Here is a 25,117-nt window from a genome sequence, read left to right as displayed (position 1 = left end):
TCAGTATGTGAAGGCAGCTCATCTATCAGGAGTCTTCTCTGGCTTTTGTGTGCTGGTCCTCATCATGGATTTTTCTCTCTACCTCCTGATTTTGCTCGCTCTCCTCTCTCAGTGCACAGGTAGGCCACACACACATAGACATGCACACACACACACACACTTACTAAGACAATTAAACTGCTGCACACAAGAGCTGCTTGGCTTCAGTTTTCAGCGTCTAGCTTACACTTTCTCAACATATCCTCTTAATTAGGAGTTTTTAACTTGACTTTACAGCTGGAGAACATAATTTAAGGCTTTGCTCTTCAACCTCGGGGTCACAAGATAAATCTGAAGGGTTGTGAGATAATTAAAAGGGAGGGAAGCAGAAAAAAATTGTTCTGCAGCACAAAGTTACGCAAATTTTTTCTTACCTTACTCTAATCCTTCATTTCTTTCTTATAAATTAGTGGCTACATTGTCTTTAGGACTATTCAAATAAAACAAGAAAGAAAATTACTTTCTGGTTGAACTGGATAAAACTTTTAGACAAATTGAACTGGTAATGAGGTTTTTCAAGTAGCCATCGCATTGTTTTAAGGGGTCACAAGCTAAAAAAAAAAAAAAGAGTCTCTCTGGGCTGCTGATTCGTTGGAAAATGCCACGCCACTTTAAGAAAACAAAGCTAGCGGGTTACGACTCGATCATCTTAGGTTCGACTTTTTCGTGCTGCTCAGTTTGGCACAGGTGTATGAGCCAGGTGGAGTAAAGCCAACCTCCACCTGTGCATTGTTCTCAGTTGGTGAGAACTATTATCCCCTTTCAAAGAATGGCATTGTGGGAGGCAGCAGGGTTAATCTGTGTTCCTATATTGGCTAAATGGTTCTCTATAGCGCCTTTCATTCCCACCGCAGAGTCAGACACTGGAGTGTCATTCACATCAGCAATACAATACACAACCGCTGCACAAACACTAAATGACTTCACCAGCACCTGTTGGACGGACACGTTTAATGCAGCGGCGCAGAGGCAGTTAAGGAGCTGGATAAAGGTTTTCTGAGCCAGCCATCCACTTCACACCCAATGCAATCAATGTAATCCCAAACACTGCTGCACAACTTGTCTAAAAGATTAAAAATAAATGTCTATCTCTTTATCTACATTATTGGTTTAGATGTAATAATGAGACGCCATAAAAGATAATGGTTTGAAAAAGTGACGTTTTCTGCATTTATTTTAATAGTTAATAATAGCATTTTAGTTCCCAATATGATCATTAATTTAATCAGTATCATGATCACAGACAAAACTTGTAATCTTAATCATGTGCAGACATGACAATGACTCTATTTTCAAGTATAAATCAACTCTGAGTGGTTTATGACTTTGGATTTTTAAATGTAAAAGTACAGCGCAGCTCCTTGTGTTGTGTACCGAGAGGTGTATATATATTATACAAACAGATATGTTATGAATGTTTGTGTCCATCAGTGTTACATCAACTCATTCTTGTGTCATTAAGGCTCTAATTCATCATAAATGTGTCACTGGTGATGATTTTTGTCATGTTTTGCTTATCAGATAATTTATATTTAACTGATGAACACATGAAGGTGACTGAAGGACATGATTAGTAATGTGAGAATTAATAATTATCTTGGCTTATGTGTGTGTGTGTGAGTGAAAGAGAGAGAAAAGTGTTTTGCCCTTTTTGACTTCTCAAAGGTCAGCCGCAGAGCACAAACACATTAGCAGATCAGCTAGTAAGATTGCTGACTGAGAAAAAAAAATCGACTGTGGCTAATAGAGCGTGAATGTGAGAATTAATACTCATTTATTAACTGGAGAAAGGCAGCTTGTTTGGCACAAAGGAGAACTGTACCTGAACAAGAATATACTGTATGTCCTTGTACGTGTACGTGTGTTTCTGGATCTGAACTGAGTGCTGTACTTTCTCTTCAGCTCAGTGGTGTTACCAGAGCCAGTACTCCTGTGATGACACATGCAGAGGTAAGAACAAATGATCAACTCACAAGTATATTAGGAGAAAAATCCCCCCAAAAATTCCCAAAGTTTGTGATCTGTCAAAGCTTCTGTAAGTAAAACACTGATCTCCATCGTCTTGGTCATTTCGAAACTGCAAACGGGAAGCAGGAGTTAATGGAGACAAAAAAGGAGCTAAAAGAGAGTGAAGATTAGACTTACATTCACCAGACTCCAAATGAATGATAATGTTATCCTGTAACTACTGGATATGTAAATAAACAACTGTTTCCTCGGGGGAAAAAGATCAATTATTGCTGGTTTAAGGTTCACTCACATGACATAGATTTAAAAGAATGTAGAAAATAGACTATAGATACAGGCTACAGTGATGTCTTCAGAAGAAAACAGTCTAAAATGTTAGATATTAGAAGATAGAAATAGAAGATATTCAATTAACTGTCATATATGAAAAGGAAAAACAGCAAATCTTCACATTTAAGAAGCTGGAACCATCAAATATTTGGCTTTTTTTTTTTTTTTTTAAAAAAGTGACTGAAACGGTCAATCAATTATCAAAATAGCTTCTGACAATTCTGATAATCGATTCTGATAATCAACAAATTAATTAGTTGATTAATTGTTGTAGTTCCAAATAGACCCTTTTCACAGCAGACATTTTGACTTGTTAAAGCAGGAAAAGGGAAGCTGAAAATAATAACATTAACGATGGCTTAATTGTATTATTTGTCCCAATAAAACCACATCAGTGAGTGAGCATTACCAGAGCGCTTACACTGGCTCACCTACATGTAATGCAGCCATCATCGATATTATTAATTCCATCTGTGCTTTTCCTGATTTGACAAGTCAAAATGTCTGCTGAGAAAAGGATCAGCAGACATTTTGGTCACATGGGGGACAGTATAAGGGGAGGGACTTTGCTTCTCTATTTCAGTCAGAGCCCAGCGCACTTCCTGGAGGCATTCATACATGGTCCAGGTTTTGATCTAGTCTTGTTTTAAACCCCCTGCCTCCTAAATGCTCACTTCTCTCAATCCCTCACAACTCCAGTTTGTAATCAAGCTTTTTGTTAAAAATGATAAGCTTCATGCCAAGATAACCCCAATGACATCATCAGATTCAAATTTTAAAGAGATTTAAGACTTTCTGTAAATGAAAAAAGGACAGAAAGGAGAAGAGTCTGATCTCTTGATACATATGATACAAATGTTGATAGTTTTACCAGTCTGTGTAGTGCTGGCACCTCCCAGCTGGGGAAGTGGGAAGTAAAAGGTTAAACAATTTCTGACCACAAGAGAGGTAGACTGTAAAACGAACTCAGCAAAAAGCCTTCATGTACTACTTTATCAAGTTATCATGACCAACGTGTCAGCAAACATTTAAGTGCCATTAAATAGATGATGCATCCAATCAATAGTTCATTCCAATGGGAGTTCCTCACTTCTCGTAACTCATTAGTTTGCATTAGTGTCATTCCTTCACTGCCCTCGTTCCTCCTCTCATCGCTCCTCCTCTCACCGCTCATCTAAGCAAAGAAAACATCCTTAAATGCTAGTAAAACATAGATTATTTAGATTTAATTTTGGTAATGTAAAAAGAAGAAAGCCAATATTTTGTCCTGATCTTTCACTGAGAAGCAAATGGTCTCAACCAAAACAATTAGATGAGAGCAACTGAAAGCAGAAGCCTGTGTTAATTCTCAGTGGGATCAGCAGTACTAGTAATCTTTTCACAGAAGGAGTGAATTGATTGAATGTTACTTAGAAATATTACTTTGTAAGAAGAACTTTACATTAAACGCAGCCCAACAGGCCCAAGAGATCAGGCTGCTGCTAACGTTCAGATACAGTACAGTCAGTGAAGCCTTAAGTTTGATGCTGTTTCTGTTGTTTAGACCCTAGCCACTGGGCAGCTCAGTTTCCCAGCTGTGGAGGATTACGCCAATCACCAATTAACATCGTCACCAGCAAAGTGCATGTCAACAGCGCCCTGCCACCCTTCGACTTCATTGGTCACACCAACAGAATCAATATTACAGTGGAAAACAAAGGACACTCTGGTAATTAAGAGCCCAGACAAACTGTTCTCTTCTCCTCCAGTCGACTTTTTCACCAGATGTTGAACACCTGTGATTGATTAATATACTGTGAGTTTGACGTCTTTTCCCCGCAGCTCACTTTGCTCTGCCGCAGTCAGTCCGACTGACTGGAGGAGCTCTGCCTGGTCTCTACAGAGCCGCCCAGTTTCACTTCCACTGGGGAGGGAACGGCAGACCAGGATCAGAGCACACCATCGATGGAGAGAGATTCCCCATGGAGGTACATCACCGAGGACGCAGCAGACACATCATTTGTCGCTATGGAAATAATATGTTGTACTGGGCAACATCTCTTTAGTTACTCTCACATCACTTTGCTTCAGCTTCTCTGGACTTTTTACTTTTACAAAACTGCAACACAAGTGTATAAAGGAGTATTTATCTACATATAATAGTGTTAATACAGTTTTTAAACCATTTTTAGCATTTATTGGGTGTTTCACAACAGCTCCAAACAGGAGTCAGCAAACTGCAACTACCCATTATTAATTAATTTAATGGAAAGCTATAATCAGAGGGCAGTTAATGTTTAAACACATACAGTGCACTGTAGTATATAATGTGCTCCATTATACTGTAACTCTCTTCTGTTTATCCAGCTGCACATAGTCCACATCAAGGAACCATACGGCTCTCTGGCAGAGGCAGAACACGATATGGCGGGTATAGCTCTGCTCGCCTTCCTGTTTGAGGTACTGCATGGTGGTAGATTCATTTTCACAACTACTGTATGTGTTCTTAGTAAAATATAAACAAATTACAATTTCGCACGGACAGCTGATGGTGTTTTCCCTCACAGGAAACAACAGACGATCATCCTCATTTGGACACAGTAATAGCTGCTTTGGGCCAAGTACAGAACAATGGTACGAATTTAGTTACTTAAAAACATAAAAATCCAACTTAATAAACTTTTTAAAAAATAGTATAAAGGCCCAAAAGTTTGAGACTTTAAATTCTACAAAACTTAACTTTGCTTCTTTACTGTTCTTCACCCTTTCCTCTGTGTTAAGGCAGCACTACAGTGATCCCAAACTTTCGACTCAGTGACATTATCCCAGCTGCCAAGGACCTCCACAGTTACTATCGCTATGTGGGCTCCATGACAACACCAGGATGTGAACAGGCAGTTGCCTGGACACTGTTTCACCAGACTTTGTCCATCAGCAGTCGACAGGTGTGCAAACAGCTATTTCTGTTCAATAGATTAAAGGCTTCCTGGCTGTATTGATTTGGGACATAAATTAAATGTTTTATAATTAGATTTTTTGGTAATAAAAAATTAGAAGTGTCTCTTGTAAGTTTTTTAACAGCTAATAGAGCTAAAGTAAAAATATGAACTTTTGACAAAAAGGAAAATCAGATCTGTACTCCTAATTTCGGACGTCTTGTCACGTTATTCCCTTTATAAACTGCCCTTCAGCCCCTTGATAAGTTACACTTTTTATTCCTCTCCACTCCAGCTGGATGAAATCGCTAAGAAGTGTCGATTTTGGACGGGACAGCCAATGATCGACATCTTCAGACCTACGCAGCCTCTGGATGGCAGAGTCGTGTACCGGTCCGAGGCTGGCGCAGCTCTGACGAGTGCGATCCACTTGTGGTTTGGTGTTTTCTCAGTTGTGCTCGGAACAACGGGTCTGATACACTGACTCAGCACATGAAAACATCTGATTTAAATGACAAAAGCTACTGTATATATAAAGGCAACTTTTACCTGTGTTATAGTAAGTAACAGATAATCATGTTTATGGTTATTCATTAAACAAAATGTCAACTGCGTTTGCACATAAACTATGACCTGCTACATTAACCATAACTGCTGTGACAGTCAGAGAAGTTATTGTACTTTTTTTTGCTGTATTTTTCCACAACTTTGTTCGGTGTAGTTTGTCCCATTTAAGACTCCAGAGAGCTTTCACGTGAGCAGCATTTCTGTGTACATTCTGTGTACTACTGTACATTTATTTAAGAATTGTAATTTTGCCTGACAAATGACCAGAGATGAAGTTGGTATTTTTGCTACTTGTGTGTGCAGGTGTGGATCGCCTCTTCAAATGATCAAATAGCTGATAGTGAATCTGTAATCTCAGTTTTGAATTAGTTAATTGTCTATCAAGCTCACCTCTGGATAGTGCTCAGTCTCCAGCAGCACGTAGAGATCTTTACCTCAGCAGGCTCAGTCTTTTATTCTAACTTTCCTTATTTTTGTTGCCATTAGGGGTCAATATTTTATATTCTCAAAGTATAGCTTCAAGTGAAATCTAGTTAAATGTATTTTCCAATAAGATAATAGTGTAATGAAAGAAAAACGTAGAATTAGGAGTTTATAGTCACTTTTGTCTTTGTTACAATCACAAATTGAGAGACATTCCTTATACATCAACTGCTATTTTGTTTCTTGATCTTTGTCATTTATATTGTGTTATAAAGGATTATCAATGATATTTTAATAATTAATTTCACATTAGGGATGCTCCATTTGGGCCAATAATGATTACTGATTTCATTACAATAGAACCTAAAACTGATCACTGATTGTTTCCGTTTCTGTTCTTGACCATTTTCACACAAAGTTTCCTCTTCCCCACCCTGAAAAACTTTGGCATAATGTCTAAGAGTTATGAAGAAATACATTTGCCTTGACTCACCTGGAATTTCAATAAATTGTGTGCAGTTAATTAGACGACTAGAACACCACACATATTATACTGTTATAGTTGTGACGTTGGGCATACATGTAATGTTAAACCGCTTTCATGACTTCAATGAACAAATGTGTCTGTCTCGGTCTCTGCTGCCAAAAAAAAAACAAGCCTTTCTGTGCCGTTCAACAGTGGTATCTTAAAGGTATAACACGCAGGATTTTGCAAAAAAAAACAATGTATAGACAAAAGTAATCCCCCTCAATCATCACTTATGACCCACTAGAAGTGTTTGGTGGTGTATGTATCTATAGAGACTCTGCCCTCTGCCTGTATTTTCTTATTATTTTGCTGTGTTCGGGACACTTCTGGGCGTCAACCTTTGGGCAGTGGGTGTTTAGCCCCCAGCAACTAACAGCACACAGGGTTTGAGGCCGAGACTTGTAGCATAGTGACCAGGTTACATCGCTGTCCCCTCTGCTCTGCTCTGCTCTCTGTCTCTGTGTCATGGAAGAGCTGCAGGTCTGTGTGTCTGCTTGACCAAGCTACACACATGCAGAGCAGAGAGGCCACAGCGGACAGGATGAAGCCCTGCATTCACACAAAATCCGGCACCTTCCCGCAGGGTTGTGCAGAGGTGTGGACGTGTTTATTTGTGCTTTAGAACGTAACCGCCGTGAAACAATCAGAAAATTACGTTTCATTTCTCTGATTCTTACCAGCACCACTCGCTCTCTTCATTCACTCGTTAACTCACTTGACCACTACAGCTCTCTCTCTCACACTCGCTCAGTGATCTGGGGAGGAGGGGCTGACTTTGAATGCTTTGTATGTTTACAAATAGAAACCGACAAATCCTGCATAGTATACCTTTAAGTCTGAGTGGGTCTAGACAAGAAACAAAACTGTGGTGGAAACCAGGCTGTGAAAACATTGTTTGAGTAACATTTATTCACTTTCGTCACCTATTTTACACTGGTTAGGTCTTTTGTAACAGGTATGATCCGTGCATGATCAATTGAAAATATCACTTTGTAACATATCCAACTGACATGTTAAATGTACTTAAAAAGAGGAGAAAAGAATATTAGAAAGGCAACGTGGTTTTCAAGTTATAAAAAATTCACTTTGACCTATTATAAGTGTTTCAGTAAACCTGATTCAAAATGTTAAGGTGAAGTTGTGTCAAGGTCACTGTGCCTGCTTCTTCAGCCAGTTCCTCAGGTGTTCCACCTGCGCAGCAACGCTACTCTTGGCTGTGCCTCCAGGGGCGCTGTACTGCTCCACGCTGCTCCTGTAGTCCCATACTAACGATACGTCACTTTCAAACAGAGGGCTAAAATGACAGAACAGATACAGAGAAGAAGAGGAGGAAGAGATGGAAAAATGAGAAATTTGAAGAACAAAATTTTCAGGCTGAGGTTTTGTGTGTTTGTGTGCTGTGAAAGAAAGACAGTCACCTAATAGTGCTCAGGTCCTCCACAGTGAGTTGATTCAGGGGGATATTTCTGGATTCAGCTGCAAACACAGCTTTACCAGACATACTATGGGCCTCTCTGAACGGCATCTGCAACACAGAACAACTGTAACACACAGATACATGTAAAACCCTAAAAATATAGTTCATATTGTCCTGGTTATAGCTGCTCCACATGTAAGGTATGTTTTAATGCATTGATTTTTTTCCACTTAGTCACATAGTTGGCATACAGCATGAACTAATTTTTTGAACAATGATGCTGCAGCATATGCATCATCTTCTGCTTCTAAGCTGAAAAAAAAGAATAAAAAAGGTGGCAGACAGAAACGGTGCATGGTGTGTGTGGACCGCAGCAACAAATGAATTCATGAGAATAAATGTCATAAATAAATTGATGAAAACATGTAAAGTGCCATATTGCAAGGTATAAATGAGTTACAGGCACTCTTAACAAACTGTAATCTTGGTACAAAATTCACACTACTTTATAAAACAAACACTGATTATATTTACTTTCGAAATGGTTTTCTTTGCATTGACTTTTTAAAGATATTCTTACAATTAGCACAACATTTGCATGATAATAGATCTACATGATGCACTACTCACCCCCTTCCTCACAAGGTAGTAGGCCAGATCAGTAGCCAACATGTCAGGACTGAGGGCCGCTTCCATCACAGTCTGGCTAATCTGAAACAGAAGAAACGTCAAAATCTCTCATTTTATCTTCTCCATGTCTGAAAGGTCTACAACACAATGAAAATGAAACAACAGATATTTAAAAATTATGCACACAATTTTTACTCCTGTAGAAAAAAGAAGCAGGTCTTTTGATAGAAATCACATTTTTAAAAAATGCAAAGGATGTTAAATATATAAAATAGGGGCAAGCAGTCAAAACCTTTCAAAGTTTAAAATTTCTATCTGCAGCCACAGTGTACCCATGATTCCCAGCGAGCAGTGTGTGTTTTTGATAACAGTGAATTAGACTCTGACCTTGAGAGTTGACATGACTCCAGTTGTCACCTGCAGCACAGCATGAACAGTATCATAGCAGTCAAACATGGCCTCCTTGTCCTCCTGAGGAAGGATGACAAAGACAGCAGAAGAAAAAGTTGGAGAGGAAACATCCAGAGATACATCCTTCCTATGAAGTGAAACCACACAGAGACACACGTTCATACCTGCAGGTCTTTGTTGTAGGTGCTGGGCAGGCCCTTCAGCGTCATCATGAAGCCTGCACACTGAAATACAGACAAAGTCATAACTTGAGTAGGACAGGAAAAACTAAGACAAGTCATACAAATGTCAAAAGAAAAGCAGTAAAATGTGTCCAAGTATGTGCTGCATTGTTTTTGTGAGGTAATAAGGCAGCACCAGGAGAGGACATTTCATCCATTAGGTTGCTGAAGTTTTTCTACCAGACTTTTCATTGTGGCTGCCATGTTTGAGTCTGTAGTGAAACTAGTGATCGCTTTATCACACATGAGGGCGCTGGTTTTCCAGAGCAAAGCTTCTAGCAGATGGTGGATGGAGTGAGGAGTCTGCCGTAAAAATATTTCTAACAATCCTCTTGGGGTTAAGGGTTTATAGGAAATGTGGTCCTCACATGTGGTAACTGCAGTGTTCTCATATGTTTGATGTAATTATTCTATATTAAGATACCACCACTAAAGTTTACAAAGACATATCAAGGATTTTTACTTTCTGTCCACATTATGTGTTTTTGTAATATCATCTGACTATGAAGGGCAGCTGCAGTGAGCTCTCGAGACAAAGCATCCAGGCTGAAACTGGCAGAGTCTTCAATGAACAGATAAACAGATGATTTAACAAAAGTCTATTTTCAGTCGAACATCTTACACTGCCAAAGACTCGGCCGGCTTTACTCCTAATCAGCTCCAGACTGTCAGCATTCTTCTTCTGGGGCATCAGGCTGCTGCCCGTGCTACACACATACAAGTACAGGTGAGAGGGAAAGACGAAATTTTTTAAAAATGTGGTGAAATTGGATGTATGTGTGGGAAACATGCAGCAGTTCACCAACGCAAACACAACCCAAGATTTAAAGTTAAGTGCAACACACCCACAAGGCCAAACTCATGTACTGAAGATTTACTTTAATAATATGTGATATGAAGTTGTGACAGCAGCTCTAAGCCAAAGACTCGAGGGAGCTGTTGTTGAATGTTAGAAATGTATTAGAGCCACAACAATTAGTTGATAAATCAGTCAATCAACACAAAATTAACTGGCAACCACTCTGATAATCAATTCATTGTTTAAGTTATTTTTAAGCAATAACAACCAAATATTTCAGCTTCAATCAGAGAATTTTCTGCTTTTCTCTTTTCTATATAATTGTCAACTGAAGGTCTTTGGGTTTTGGACTGTTGGTCCGACGCCACCTTGGACTTTGGGAAACTGTGATGGACATTTTTCACTATTTTGTGACATTTAATAGACTAAGTGATTAATTGATTAACTGTAAAAAAAAATCTAAAAAAATAAATAATAAATATATATAATAAAATAATCTACAGTTGAGTTGATCATGACACTGTAAAGTGCAGCCCTAAAACTTATCTATTGTTAAAATGACAAGAGGATAAAAATTCTATTAACTAATAAAGTAGAAAAATATAAACACCAGTATCTCGTTAGATCAATTAACAAAACCTTCTCCGCAAAAACAGATTGTCATATGCAATAGAGTTTATTTCATTTTATTTTATTGTATTTTATATGAAGAACTGCTTTGTTAATTTTTCGTTTCTGGTTAATATGTTCAGAAACATCAAGTCCTACAAACATGTTTGAGTTTCAAATAATACGTGTATGTAATGTGATACAGAGAAACATCAGTAAACATTATAATTTACTCAAACATTTACATTATTTTTTACAGTATATATTAATGAATAGCTGTAGTTCACACATGACACTTAGTACAAAGCCACAAGACATTTTTTTAATCCGGAGTTATGCATAACATGTGCAAACTTAAATTTAGGATCACATGATAAAACACAAACTGACCTGTAGGCGTCAGAGAGAGAGATGAAAGAGAACTCCTTTGTGCTGTAAAGCATCAGGTCCTCGGCCATCTTACTGAGATGAGTCAAACACAACGAAGCCCAGAACAAGAACTCCACTAAAGAAACACACACACACACACACGCAAACAGAGAAAAAGCAACTTATTTTTAGTGTATTTTCATTGTTTATATCTGTTTATGAATGACGGCTGACTGACACATGTGGTGAACGTACCAACAAAGTCTCTTTGGCCTGTAGCATCCAGGCTGTTTAGGCTGATGTCATCAAATGCCAACTCTAGAGATCAAGGTGAGGAGAGATGGTTTCAGTTTTTAAAAACACATATTCTTAACTGAACGAGACACAGATAAAATATATATCTTTAACACAAGTGCTCTTAAACACTTAATCTGTTTTTTGTTTTTTTGTTCCGACCTTTCCGCAGAAGCTCCCTGTCGATGTCAAATGGTGTCCCAGCGATGGCGCCGCTGAAGATGAAAAAAAACATTCTTATGAAATGATCGTGTCTGTTTGTGAAAATCAGTGTCAGACAGTGAGTTTGTGTTAACAGCGTACCTGCCGAGAGGTAAAACATTAACTCTTTTCTTGATCTCCTGAAGCCGATCAACATCTCTGCTCAGGGCAACAGCATGACTGAGGGGCGGTTCAACCAAGGAGTGAAGGAAAGAGAAACAGGACGCCGACATAAATCACACATCATCCACTATAAAGTGGGAGAAACGCACTGCAGGTTTTTTTTTTTTTTTAGAAAGGTCACCTCAGAATCCAGTGGCTCCATCTGATTGGCTGAGCTCTCTGCATGTGGGTGTAACCAGGAAACAGGACGTCAATTTCTCTGAGGTTCAGAAAAAAGGGCAACTTTAAGAAAAGACAGATACAAGTAGGTCTGTGTGTCTGCATTTGCCCATGTTAGTTTTTCTTACACTGCCGCCCGCTCCACCATGGTAGATATCAGCTGTAGGGCATTTTCCGTCAGGGTTGAAATGGCATCACGCAGCCACAGCCTCATGTCAGTCACGACCTGGTCAAACGAAACACAAGCACCACAGTCTCACTATACTCTATCAAATAGCAAATGATACAATAAAGTTAGAGTAGAATTTATTCCTATTCTGCATATACAGATTTGTTTTTTTAACATACAAAAACAGATGAAAAAAAGAGACTTAAATAGAGCAGCTCAAAACGGCACAATAAACCAACTTTAGGTTCCCTTTTTTCTGCAGTCAAAAGCAGGTAATACAATGTATAGGATGCAACTGTAAATAATAATTATGTGATTACAGTTTTGATCCTGTTAAGACAAACCTGGTCGTTCCTGCTCCTGCCAGTGTGCAGCTTCCCTGCAGGTGCACCAATCAGCTCCTGAAAAAACAGGTAAAGGATTATAACACAGCTATGACAAAGCCTGATGTATGTTTATAGGCCTTAACTGAAAGAATAAGAGACAAAATTATCCATGAGTTTCTTCATATTGTCAATAAAGCCCATAAAATGACCAAAACCAACCATGTGTTAGTCTGTCTCTATATTTTCTGACTTCCCTACTCTGTCTGTGGCACCAAACAAGCCCCTTCATTACTAGTGTAGAGCAAAAAAACGGTAGTTTTCCTAAAGCACCTGGGAACTGCAGTTTTTAGCAAATGTTTCTAAAACAGGAGTAAATAGTATAATTGCTGGAGACTATTTCCAGCAGCAGAATAATACACATCTGGTGCTCTTGTGAGTCTTAACGCAGCAGAACGGTGTTTGTGGGACTGACTCAAAATAAACTGGTGCCCATGTTGTAATGAAGAAACATGTCACCCTGTTCGAGAGTGTCGCTCGTTGATGTGTTTTTAATAGTTTTTGGACAACAATGGAGCTCTGTGGCGCAGAGGATTAAGCTACATCAGGCTTTGTCTACACAGACAGAACTTGTTAGTGTGATCAGTTCATTGTTAGCTTTGGTCTTCTCATGGGATTTTTTTAACAAGCATTTAAAAAAAAAGAATATCTCAAGACCATTTCTTTCTAAAATAACATTATCTCTAAAGTGAAAAATGAGACTCACAACAGCTCTACGGATAAATGGTGATACACAGCTGAATCTGGTAGGTTTGGGTAAGAAATAGGTGTAATTTACAAGCAATGTGGCAGAAATAACTGCTTTGGAGAGCAGGATAAAGACATTTCATGTCATTCCACTTGGCCAGAACCTACAATAATTTTTACATCTTGTTTCTAGACTTTACATCATATATTTATTAAAACAGGTGTCTCACCAGTCAGACGATAATACAGATAATAAGACCTCAGTTGTAATAAACCAGAGTAATCCAAACATAGCAAATTATTTAATGTCACCCTACATCTGGGGTACAAGGCCTCGTAGAAGAAATGTCCCGTATCTCAAAACACTGCCTATGGAACAAACCATGAACTGTCAGATGATCTAATTTGGTGAAATACAATCTCTTTTGTAAAGTAATGATGAACATACAAGCTATAGCTCACCTTTAGCCTGCGCTCATTGGCGGTATGAATGTCTTCATCTCCAGCTTTGATCACAAACACACCTTTGGACCACTCATCAGAAATCTGGGTAGAAAAAAGTACAATATCGTTTAATATTAGCCTGATAATCAGACTTATCAGAAGTCTAGAGCCAATTAGGCTACATTAACTTAATGCATACAGTAAAAGTAGAAACCTTAGTTTTTAGCAAAATTATTATTTGTTTTGTTGCTAAATCTTAAATAAAAGTAATCACTCTGACTTTTGCTGCTGCTGTTACATAGTTATAATAGATATATGGACTTCAGGAGAGCATGAGTCAATCATTTATGTTGATCTTTGCATCCCATTATTGACATCATTTGTTTGTCTGTATTGTGCTGTGTTTACCGAATGTCACCTGCACTGTCAAAGCCATGTCAACACCAGGTTAGAGAGGGCACCCTGAAATGTGACCTGAATGTGTGAGTGAACGAATTACTGCAGCTGTTTAGCAGCTGACATCTGTCACATGATGATGGCATTGTTGCACCACACACTCAGCAGAATACAGAGAGGAATTCTGCGCCATGGCACATTTTCAGCTGTCATCTATTAACCTGCATCTGCACTAGGGCAGACAGTTGCACACACACACACAAACACACACCCATATGGCAGCAGGTGTGTAGTTCCTTCCTTGCATACAAATGTAAGAGAACTGTGACCAAAAAGTTATTATTCATACAGTCTAGTTATTTCATGTGCAGCCAGGTATCAGCTTGGACTTATGATGTGGCTGTCTGGTGAAGTTTGTTTTCACTGAAGCTGAGTGTGCCTCTATAAGTGTGCGTGTGTGAGTTCACCTGATCCATCCCCTGTAAAATCTGGTTCATCTCCTCCGTGGTGACCAGCTTTCCCTTTTCCAGAGCTTTCACATAAGCTTTACTCCCTCGGATGTCAGCATCCCACATCCTCTGGTCATAAGCGATGGATGCGTTGAACTTCTCCATGATAGGATCTGTGTCTCCCACGAAACGACCTCCCCACAGTTTACTCCCCTGAGGGGAAAAGTAGAGACAGAGCGGTAACATTATGAGCTAAAACACATATAACGTATAAACGTTAGCTAAAACACATTTGACAGGCATAATACTGTATTGCCGTTAGCTAACACAGACACAGTGGAGGGTTTGACAGCTTGCTTTGTTAGTCTGTGTCCAGCTGGCTGTTAAAACAACAACATGTGGATGTTGGTGTTGTGTCGAAGTATGTTCCCCCCTTAAAATAATGTTCCCCTAATGTCAAAATTGTGATTTCCGTAGCAACACCTCGGCGGTTGGTGTTAGGAGTTAGGTTATGGTTACATGTAGCAGGGATAGCTGGTTTAGGTTTAAGTAAAGTTGGGGTAAGCACCTCAGAAGACGACTGGTTAGGGTTAAGGTTGGGTGCAGGTTAAGTTAAGGGGAAACATGTCGACGGGGGAACAGACTTCGACACAACACCTGTACAGATAAACGTTACCCTTACCTCTGTATTGGCCATATTTATCGACGACGGGTGTCTACAGCGGGTCCGTCCGGTGTTGTCCGGTGAAGTGTTTAGGGGACGTTGAACGTCAACGGACAGCGCTCGCCTCTTCTAGGCGTGCAGCGAGAGCGAGGCGCTTTTCATATCATCCGTTAAAGCTGCTCGTGTCACTTTAAAAGACGTCACCGAAGACGTTAAGCTTCATTTCAGTCCGGTCGTTGCTCGGTAGTGTCTGACTCCTAACTTATCGGTTTCTGAAGAAGTTTCTGTCAAAATAATCACAGGATTTTACTCAGCTGATTATATTTTTAAAAAATTCAGAAAAGATATTGATGTCAGTTGTACATTTTGTTGTTGGAATAACGTGCATCGTTATCAACAGCCGTGTTAATGAAAATAAAGTATTATTTTGGAACCATTTACATTGGAATACTAGAAGATAACTCTAAATTGAATAACCAGCGATATATTGCAAATCTTTTAATTTTATTGGCTAAATTTCATATTCATAAAAACAAATTTGCGGGTAAAAACCCCAGCTTTTTGTTTTTCCTACAAAGGTTAACAGTACATTGATTCAATTCAATTTTTCCTCTAATTCAAAGGCTGTAAGAACGATATATATAACTTACTTTATATGAATTGTAACTCTTCCAAGCCCAGAGGTTGTTTTTTTATTTTTTTTACTTTTCTTTTGCAAACCGTAAGTTGAATATTTGATATTCTGTAGTTATTTAATCACTTTGTGGAGGAGGAAACTGTAAATGTTTTTTATGTCAATAAGGAAAAAGAAAAGTATCCGTTGCTGGTAAGGGAAGGTGTCTGTTGGTGGGAGGAAAAGCTAAACTCCCGTCGTTTAAGAAAACTGATCATTAGGCTGTTTCCTCCATAGTTATAAAATATATGTCTATAGTTTCCTCCATAGACATGTATACGGTTTGTGTTCATTTTTTTCCAAACCAGTTTAGATGAGACCACGCCCACTTCCGTATGACGAGAGTCTCGACGGAAGCCTGGACGGTTGCGTTTCCATGGAAACTGCGTTCACGTGGGTCCATACATCCATGGTCCAGCGGATGAATTTACTGTTTATTAGACCACAAATGAGACAAGAATTAGCGAGCTAGCGTGGTATTTCCTAACTGTGGACTTGCAGTTAGTTCAAAGGCCTTTAGTAATGTTAACTTAATGGTACGACAGCAACTGAAGGGACATAATTTAGTATGTGTCATTTTTACTACTCATGAAGTACAGGTTTTCCAATGCTGTCAAAATCATTGTTTTGGATAGAGACTGGATGGGGGGTTTAAACTATTCACATCAACTATGCACCCATCTTGTACCTACCTTTTATAGGAACAGATGACTGTCTCTACCACAGCCATAAAGGATGTGCCCCACTAAAGATCTTCAGTCTTTCATAGATTAACATTTTAATACCATACATGCAATATATTGATGGTTCACTTGTCAAAGTTCAACAAGTCAGTGATTACTGTTTATGGATGTGTTGTCACAAAATCCTAATGCATTATGCTAGGTTGTTATGAAAGCTACTTTCAAGTCATTCCAAGTTAATGTTTTGGTCATTGACTTGTTATTTTTCTTCATCACTGTTTTGCTATATTTTCCCAGAACATTTAGCATGTTTTGTTTTTTCAGGACTCTGAGGAGGGAAAAACGCTGGGAAAAACGATAGAAGCCTATGACTGTAAAATATAGACTGTAAAAAAATGTGTCACCATGCATGCATTTTTCCAGCACTGGCACAGCGCTAAAACCAAATGTAGAGCTAGGTCTGGCCATGCGGGACTACAATGCATGAAACCAGTAAGTCTAGGTTCCCCAACGGCTCTCTCTTCTTTTGTTTACTGTGGCACTCCCATGACACAATATTGCTGTATGTGCTCAAAATAAAGCACACAGGAGGTTGAGGAACAGTCCATTGGAAAGCCATGCAAGCTCATGTAAGAAACTCATGGCAAAGGCCAGGAGGGTTATAAAGCATGCAAAGAGAGAAAGTTGGCGAAAATATTGCAGTACTTTAGGACCGCAAACAGAGGTTAGGAAGTTATGGGGTACTAGAGGAGATATTTGCATTAATCAATAAAATATGGAAAGACTCAAGTGTTGTCCCTATACAGAAACATGGTAAAACAGCAAATGAACTTAAAGTCACAGCGAAACAGAGATTTGAGTGTTTTTAGTTTCTGTAGTATAACGTATTTCCCAGCGAAACAGAATATGTGGGAGTAGTTGGAAGGACAAGTGAACTTGAACTTGTAGCTAGTCCTAAATGTGATGTTGAAATGTAATTTAAATGCTGCTGAGACAACACTTACGTGTAACCTGGACATTCAAAATACTTTCACTTTTAAACCAAAGCCTGATTGTAAGCCAGACATCTAGAAATAGTTTTACCTGCAAATCACTGAATCAGTGCTTACTGTGAACTTAAATATATTTCCTTTTTGTTTTGTTAGCCAGAGAGTGGATATTGATTTAAGTTTTTGTTTGTAAAAATTACTATGTCCAAGGTCAAGAATGAACTTTCACACACAGCACTTATATGGCAGTTGTGCATCAACTTTCAATGACTGCGACCCATAGATTAGGAAGAAATTGCATTTTTTGCTGATTTTCCACTGAACATGAAACATACAGATCTGACTGAAATGTACATTTCTTGTGTTATTTGCCTTTTTCTGTCCAGAGAAGTGTGTCAATTTAATAAGTGGTGCAATAATATATGTTTAATAAAGAAAAATAAATCTTGTGTTCTTAAATGTTGTGCATCAATGTGGATTTTAAGCAGGTGGTTGTTTTCCAACTGAATATTAGGAAAACAAAAACAACAGGTTGCCCCAGGCAATGGTCATTTTCAGACATCTATAGTTCTTATTCTTTCAATCCAACAAAGGCTCTACTTGCCCCTCTCAAGAATGTGACATCATAATGACCTTTAGAATCACAGTGATGCAACAAAGTACTGCAGGAGACTCAACTCACCACTTCTCATTTAAACTGCACTTCAACTGATGCACATCAGCGAGAGGATTGACTTCGACGTGTCAATTTCAAGAGGACCATGTTTGGAACCAGAGAGAAATCGTCACAGCTATCGAGTGAAACCATGGTGAGTTCATCAAATTTGTTTGTTTGAGTGCAAAAAAAGTTCAAAGTTCCCCCTTAAAGACAAGTGATCTCAAACTGTATGTTACAATATGAATACAAAGCACATTTTCACACAAATTATGTAATTTAGTCGCACTTTATTGACATATAATGTATAGTAGAGTCCAAGGATCTGTTGATATTAGCAGATAAACAGATACAATATTTTTTAGGGTTCACAATTTTTCAAGTTTGTCATAAAACAATAGTCAGGTGCCCAAATGAACATTGAAATAGGTTTTTCTTGCTGTAATCATTCCTTCTATTCATATTGATCATCAGTAGATCCCTTCATAATGTACAATGTACAATATAAGTGATGGGGGACAAAATCCACAAGCCTCCTACTGTGGAATAATGTATTTAAAAGAGTATGTGAAGCTAATATGAAGCTTCAGCAGTCTGAATTAATCCAATCCAGTAGATATCTTTCAATGTTAAGTGTTTTTAGTGCCAAAGTCCCTGTTTTTGGTACTTGTGTGTTTTGACACACTGTGGATTTTGGCCCCCATCACTTACATTTAAAGTGCATTTGAAGGGGATCTTTTAATAGCCAGTATGAACAGGAGGAATGATTACAGCAAGGAAAACCTTTTTCAGTGTTCATACGGACACCTGACTGTTGTTTTGAGACAGACTTGAAAATTGTGAATCTATCCTTTAAGTAATTATATAAGCTTAGGTAGTTGCAACCCATCTCTCACCACTTATATTTAAATATAAAATGTTATCAAGTCATGTTGTATGGATATGTGCAGTATATTGCTGGTGTCATGTTGTATGGGACAAGACATGACTTCATATTGTGTCTACTCTCTCCTACTCTCCTCCAGTCTATGAATTATCATCATTATCCTACATCACCTGAATGGGAGACCACCTCCTCTTCCACCTCCTATTCCTCCTCCTCTTCCTCCTCCCAGGACATCCTAGACGTGCTCTCCTCCCCCTCCTCTGACTATTTCGTCCAGTCTTTTCTTGGGGAGGGCTGTTTTGGGAAAGTCACCAAGTGTCTGAAGACAGCCACCATGGAAACCGTGGCTGTGAAGATGGTCAAGGACTGCAACTTCACGGATCAGGCGAAGAATGAGGTAGAACAGACGTGATGTGTATCACAGTTTGATTTGCAACGAGCTTCAAAAGCACTATACACTGTACTGACCTCAAATCTAACATCTCATTTGTTTCCCAGGTGGAAATCCTTGAACAACTGAGGGCTTTCGACTCCGACAAATTCAACTTTGTCAGATACAACGACGCCTTTATCGAAAGAGAAAGCGTTTGTCTGGAGTTCGAAATGCTGGACATAAGTCTGCTGGATTTCGTGGAGAAGAGACCTTCCTGTTCTCTCCTCGTTAAGGAAATCCGCCCAATTCTGCAACAGGTAGGTGTCACTTGTGATTGACATAGTAGAGCTGTAGTAGGGTAAAGCAATACATCATCCACCAGAACTGTTTAGAAACCAGCTTTCTATCTCATTATGCCCCATCCACACTGCTTTAGTTTGTATAAGAAATCCAAAGCAACAGACCTGCCGTCTCGAGTTAAGCTATTATTGAACAATCTCTGTTCGGAGTGGGGTTTAGTAGTAACCTGTAAATTGTTGAGTATCGGTCAGAGATTAATTTTTGAGGGCATTTTTTGTGGTGTTGGTCATATTAGTGTATTTATTCTCTACTTCTTTAGTAACCTTTACTATTGTATTGTACTCCACTGCATTACACTGTAGAGATTCTTCTATTTCTGTTCTACTGCATGAAAATAATTTGACCTTATGTGACAGTGCACTCAGCCTCAAATGTTTTTAAAACCTCTTTAGCAAAGCCCTTAAAAGCTATTCAAAAATATCAACTGTGCCGATGTACTGTAGTTCAATTCAAATATGATTTCTTCATGACCTCAGGTGGCCACAGCCCTGCAACTCCTGAGGAGCCTAGGAGTTGCACATACTGATATCAAGCCCGACAACATCATGATGGTGGACCATATAAACCAGCCACTCAGGGTGAAGATAATCGACTTTGGCTTGGCTCGCCGAGTCTCACAGACAGACTGGGCCATGGACATTCAGCCACTAAATTACAGGTAAGTGACTATGGCAGAGTTCTTTCTTTAGATTTCATAACTGATAAAGAAGCCAAAAATATAAAACCAAAATAATATGTTATATTTCATTTCGTAGAGCCCCAGAGATCATCCTGGGCTTTCCCTACACAGCGGCCATTGACATGTGGTCTCTCGGCTGCATGGCTGCAGAGCTGTTCCTGGGCGATTTGCTGTACCCTGGTAACTGTGAATATGACATGGTAAGTGTACAATTTAAAAGTCAACAAAAATTTTCCATTTATTGTGTTTGAGGGACAAAAAAAAGCCAAGAATAACAAGTTTAATTAGAATAAGTAGAATAACCACATAGTGGTGCACATGCTACTTTTTTAACATACTAAAACTTAAAATTAGTTTGTATACAAACAATATCCTAAAGAAATAGTTTAGCGTTTCGATAAATTTGCTTTATTTATGAGAATTAGATCAGAAGATTGACACCAAAGGTTGGTCTGTGCATTAAGTACAGAGCTGGAGCTGGAGGCAATTAGCTTAGCATAGCCTAAAGACTGATAGCAAGAGAAAACAGCTAGCCTGATTCTCTCACCAAAGACAGTTACAGTGCGTACCTCCCCCAAAAACCATGGCATTGATGTTTTTACAAAATGCCTAGCAGCACCTATAAACCTCTAATTAACACATAGTGTCTCATTTGTCCATTCACAAAGAGAAATGTAAAGCTACATGGTGTAACTATTTCTTGGAGAAAATGCCACGCTAGCTTTTTCACCTGCTTCCAGTCTTTATGCTAATCCACCTAATCGCCTCATGGCTCTAGATCCATACTAAGACATAAATGGTATCAATCTTCTCATTTAACTCTTGGCAATAAGGCAAATAAGAATATTTTCCTGTCACACTATTTCTTTAATTTAGTCAAGAACAGCATAAAACTAACTTTTCTTAGCAAGTGAGCTTTACTGTAGCAATTCTACAATAGTTGTTGGAAAAGCAAAAAACTACAAAATCTTAATATCTGTCTTATGTACCAACTGTAACTGACTTTTTAACATTGTTGTGCCTCCAGTTAAGACATATTATACAGACTCAGGGTCAGCTACCACAGAAGCTTCTCAATAACGGAGTCAAAACCAGGTGCTTTTTCCGGCAGAAGAGTGACCGTCAGTGGAGATTAAAGGTACCAACACTCAGAGGCTTTCACCTCTTTAACTCCGTCTTTCCATCATTCTGTCTTTGTTTCTACCTTTAACACTCATTATGCTTTGGACAGATTAGCTAACTCTAATATGACCTCTCTTTAGACGCCCTTTGAATATGGAATCGTCAGCTGGACCCAGACGTATTTCACCTCCCTGGATGATATTAAGACGGTAGGAAATTCATCAAACATCATACTTTTAGTTCTTCAGAATGAAAGCATTTGACACAGAAGTACCACCATGACCCAGTAAAATGTACAGTACCAGTCAAGTTTGGACACACCTTTCCATTCACTGGAATGAGAAAGTGTGTTCAAACTTTCAACTGGTACAGTAAACGAGATTTTGCTGACATATGTGTTTTTTCTGATCCAGGTTACCCCGGTATGTCATCTGTCAGACGAGGACATCATGGCTGAAATCGACGACCGGGAGAATTTCGTGGATTTGCTGAAGCAGATGCTGGAGTTTGACGTTGCTAAACGGATAACACCCAGCCAGCTTCTTGACGATCCGTTCATCACCATGAGGGACATTGCAGCCAGATACCCCGACAGCCTCTAGTAAGTCTACATTTAGATGATATGTTTAAAATCTCCATTGTAATGTGGATGAATTAAGTTGCTTAATTTATTGATTTATTGTCTTTCAGTCTTCAATCATGCAGTGAAATGATGGACGTCTGTCGGCATCAGAGTCTGAGCTCTGATAGCTCAGGCTCTGAAGTTCAGTCCATCCAGCAGCCATGCCCAAACCCGCAGGCCTCCTTCAGCTTCACCAGCCAGGACCAGCCCAACATCTCCCTCCAGGTGGGATCACATCACATCTGGATCACATCTGCCATCAAACCTGTGGGGAAAAGAATGAGGGACTCACAGAGCGATGACAGGTAAGTGTTGTATATCTTTTTGCGCTGATTTTACTGTATACTTACTTTTTGTGTATATTATTGGATATTTTACTCTTAAAAATCAAGAGATTCACATAGTATTTGGTCTATGTAGATGCCCGGACTGCATTTCCCCAGACAGAAAGAGGATTAAGATGGACATGGATCTCATCCAGAGACACACAGGTAGGTTAATCTTCAGCAACACACACTTGGGATCAACTGGTTTTAAATTAGTTAATCAGAAACTTTGTAAAATACGATATTATATTCTTCCTTCTGTCTTTTTTAGATTTGCCTCAGAAGTCCAAAGAGGCTCCATCTGAGGCTACATCCAGGGAGGTCAAAGCTAAGCCTCAGAGAAAAAGGAAGTGGGACACTTTTATGGCTTCACACAGCAACGACAGGTAGGTATTTTTTAAATCTGTACATACTGTTAACTTACTTTTAAAATTCAAGACATTCAAACAATATTTGGTCTTTGCAGAAGTCCAGACAGTGTCTCACCAGGGAGGAAGAGGAGGAAGATTAACCCTGATGATGTCCAGACACAAACAGGTAGGCCCATCTGAATGTCGGTTTGATCATGTGCTTGCATGTGAAGTCAACACTAACTGCCGCTTTGTAACTAGAGTGTTTCACACTAAACTCACCACTTTCTTCATTTGCACCATTTCTACTTATACTGCAACAACTTGCAATTTATTTTGAATAATTTCAGTGGATGATATCTTCAGGTCTGAAATTAAGTGATAATATTTCATAAGTGTTAGCTTTTTCAGCGTAATAACCACCTGTTTGTTATTCTTTCTCCTTTTTTCCAGAGTTGCTTCAAAACTCCAAAGAGGCCCCATCTGAGGCTACGTCCAGCGAGGCCAAAGCTAAGCCTCAGAGGAAAAGGACGTGGGACACCTTTATGGCCTCACACGGCGGCAACAGATAGGTATTATTTTACTTGTTTGATTAAATTTTAGTTTCAAAATTCAAGAGATTAAAACAACAAATTTGGTTTTTAGCAGAAGTCCACACAGCACCTCCCCAGAGAGAAAGAGGAGGAAGATACGCCGGCTTCAGGACTCCAGAGAGGCTCCACCTGAAGCTCCGTCGAGTGAGGCCATAACGGAACCTCAGAGGAAATGGTCCTGGGCCTCTTTTATAGCCTCATGCGGCGGCCAATGGGTATGTATTATTTATCTACTGTTAACATTTTACTGTTTTCTATGCTGTATTTCTGTCATTTGTCTTTCTTCTATTCTGTACACAAAAAATTGACTCGATTTGATTTGACTGCCCAAATTCAAGAGATTCAAACAACGTTTTATCCTTGCAGAAGTCCAAATACCACCTCACCAGAGAGGAAGATGAACACGGATGAGTTGGAGCGACGTACAGATAAGACTCACTTTTGACTTCTTTATAACAGGGCTCAAGTCAGCCATTCAGCTAGATGTCCTGTATCAAAATGACACATTTGTGGGTACTTTGGGGAAACTTTGTAAATTATGGTGAGATGTAGAACAAATGTTAACGAGCATATATGGAGGTATGCTCTAATATGTCAACATACTCACTTGGGATCAATTTACTTGAAATCATTTTGCCAGAAAATGTCTAGATATGATCTAGAGGTTTAGTTTAGTTTAGTTTATTAGGATCCCCATTAGCCATTACACTAGGCAACAGCTACTCTTCCTGGGGTCCACATTAACACAAAATACAATACAAATCAAGATAAAATGAAAAGAAAAAAAACAATGGACAAATTCTCAAAGTCATAAAGAAAGAAACACAAAACTTAGATGAAATGAGGAAGATTAAGATGCTCTGCAAGTCTGACTCTCTACCTGTCAGCACAGGAGTCCACGAGAGGCTGAATGCTCCTGAACTCTGAGGAGGCTCCAGCGATGAGGACCCAGACCCAAGTCTCCGAGGGAATAAACGGTGTCTGATGAGGATTCAGAGACTGACAACAAGCAGGTGTAGTATCACTTCCCTGTGGGTGTCACTTTTAAAATTAACAAATGGTATCATTGTTTTTTTAGGCCATGGATGTAACTTCGGCCAGAAGGACCCAGAGCTGAAGAACGGTGCCAGAGTGAAGTAGTTTGAGGACTACAGATGAGGGCAAGGATATGGGTTTGGTTGTAAATAAATAATTGTGTATGTGTACTTGCTTTCTATCACTCTTTTTTCTTTCATGGGCACATGTGCGCACGCACATACACACATAAAGAGCCTGACTTTGCAAAATGTTTCCTTTACTGAATATGCATTTGTTGACTTGCCTGAAACTAGACTGTATCATGATTTTTTCTCTTACTTTTACATTTTATTTTATTGATAGACTACTTAACTAAATGTTCTAATAAAATAAGTGTATAGAAACCTGTAGGTAACGTGCTGCTCTATAACTAGCTGCTGTAAGGTTTTCAAACCTCACCTGAGATTCTGTCCTTCATTCACTTTGTGTATTTGGACGAGACAACTCAAAATAAACTGATTTATTCTATGTAA

The 25,117-nt window shown here is 39.0% G+C and overlaps 3 protein-coding genes across 9 annotated transcripts; 2 read left to right on the top strand and 1 right to left on the bottom strand.

Annotated features, from left to right (window-relative positions):
• The first annotated feature begins 49 nt into the window (after nt 1-49).
• On the top strand, nt 50-6,615 carry ca4c (carbonic anhydrase IV c). Of its 3 annotated transcripts, XM_042430213.1 has the most exons (8): nt 50-119; nt 1,942-1,989; nt 3,881-4,045; nt 4,159-4,304; nt 4,684-4,776; nt 4,884-4,950; nt 5,098-5,261; nt 5,548-6,615. In XM_042430213.1, the coding sequence occupies exons 1-8, from the start codon at nt 65-67 to the stop codon at nt 5,734-5,736; spliced, it is 927 nt and encodes a 308-aa protein (XP_042286147.1). In that variant the 5' UTR covers nt 50-64; the 3' UTR covers nt 5,737-6,615. The 3 variants fall into 3 exon arrangements, with proteins under 3 accessions (XP_042286147.1, XP_042286146.1, XP_042286145.1); XM_042430212.1 differs by lacking the exons at nt 50-119; nt 1,942-1,989 and adding an exon at nt 2,862-2,958; XM_042430211.1 differs by lacking the exons at nt 50-119; nt 1,942-1,989 and adding an exon at nt 2,862-2,964.
• Nucleotides 6,616-7,662: 1,047 nt separating this feature from the next.
• asl (argininosuccinate lyase) lies at nt 7,663-16,006 on the bottom strand. Its single transcript, XM_042432086.1, has 17 exons — nt 15,907-16,006; nt 15,275-15,540; nt 14,611-14,805; nt 13,766-13,849; nt 12,578-12,634; nt 12,193-12,290; nt 12,027-12,104; nt 11,825-11,902; nt 11,684-11,736; nt 11,483-11,545; nt 11,249-11,363; nt 10,073-10,157; nt 9,394-9,453; nt 9,206-9,289; nt 8,819-8,899; nt 8,190-8,296; nt 7,663-8,065 (listed from the first exon to the last, which is right to left on the bottom strand). Exons 2-17 carry the CDS (start codon nt 15,287-15,289, stop codon nt 7,921-7,923), a joined length of 1,398 nt encoding a protein of 465 aa, XP_042288020.1. The 5' UTR covers nt 15,290-15,540; nt 15,907-16,006; the 3' UTR covers nt 7,663-7,920.
• A 2,268-nt stretch (nt 16,007-18,274) lies between these two features.
• On the top strand, nt 18,275-25,117 carry LOC121910766 (homeodomain-interacting protein kinase 2-like). Of its 5 annotated transcripts, XM_042432082.1 has the most exons (15): nt 18,275-18,410; nt 19,282-19,539; nt 19,641-19,832; nt 20,352-20,533; nt 20,631-20,754; nt 21,582-21,692; nt 21,817-21,885; nt 22,090-22,277; nt 22,367-22,603; nt 22,719-22,789; nt 22,896-23,010; nt 23,091-23,161; nt 23,428-23,542; nt 23,620-23,782; nt 23,934-25,117. In XM_042432082.1, the coding sequence occupies exons 1-15, from the start codon at nt 18,363-18,365 to the stop codon at nt 23,976-23,978; spliced, it is 1,989 nt and encodes a 662-aa protein (XP_042288016.1). In that variant the 5' UTR covers nt 18,275-18,362; the 3' UTR covers nt 23,979-25,117. The 5 variants fall into 5 exon arrangements, with proteins under 5 accessions (XP_042288016.1, XP_042288015.1, XP_042288014.1 ...); XM_042432081.1 differs by lacking the exon at nt 18,275-18,410 and having other exon boundaries at nt 19,088-19,539; nt 23,623-23,782; XM_042432080.1 differs by lacking the exon at nt 18,275-18,410 and having other exon boundaries at nt 19,088-19,539.

This window comes from Thunnus maccoyii, chromosome 13, assembly GCF_910596095.1.
Source record: "Thunnus maccoyii chromosome 13, fThuMac1.1, whole genome shotgun sequence".
Taxonomy (NCBI): domain Eukaryota; kingdom Metazoa; phylum Chordata; class Actinopteri; order Scombriformes; family Scombridae; genus Thunnus; species Thunnus maccoyii.
The sequence above is the reverse complement of the archived record's forward strand: the minus strand, read 5'-3'. Positions and strand labels throughout refer to the sequence as shown.

Excerpts from the sequence above, each read along its gene's own strand:
- ca4c (XM_042430213.1), top strand. The coding sequence starts at position 65 with ATGGATTTTTCTCTCTACCTCCTGATTTTGCTCGCTCTCCTCTCTCAG. Across the intron at positions 1,990-3,880 it reads CTGTGATGACACATGCAGAG|ACCCTAGCCACTGGGCAGCT; the intron begins GTAAGAACAAAT and ends TCTGTTGTTTAG. Across the intron at positions 4,305-4,683 it reads GAGAGAGATTCCCCATGGAG|CTGCACATAGTCCACATCAA; the intron begins GTACATCACCGA and ends CTGTTTATCCAG.
- asl (XM_042432086.1), bottom strand. Across the intron at positions 13,850-14,610 it reads TTTTACAGGGGATGGATCAG|ATTTCTGATGAGTGGTCCAA; the intron begins GTGAACTCACAC and ends TTTTCTACCCAG. Across the intron at positions 12,291-12,577 it reads GCAGGAGCAGGAACGACCAG|GTCGTGACTGACATGAGGCT; the intron begins GTTTGTCTTAAC and ends TCGTTTGACCAG.
- LOC121910766 (XM_042432080.1), top strand. The coding sequence starts at position 19,186 with ATGTTGTATGGATATGTGCAGTATATTGCTGGTGTCATGTTGTATGGG. Across the intron at positions 20,755-21,581 it reads GTAACTGTGAATATGACATG|TTAAGACATATTATACAGAC; the intron begins GTAAGTGTACAA and ends TTGTGCCTCCAG. Across the intron at positions 23,011-23,090 it reads GCTTCACACAGCAACGACAG|AAGTCCAGACAGTGTCTCAC; the intron begins GTAGGTATTTTT and ends TGGTCTTTGCAG.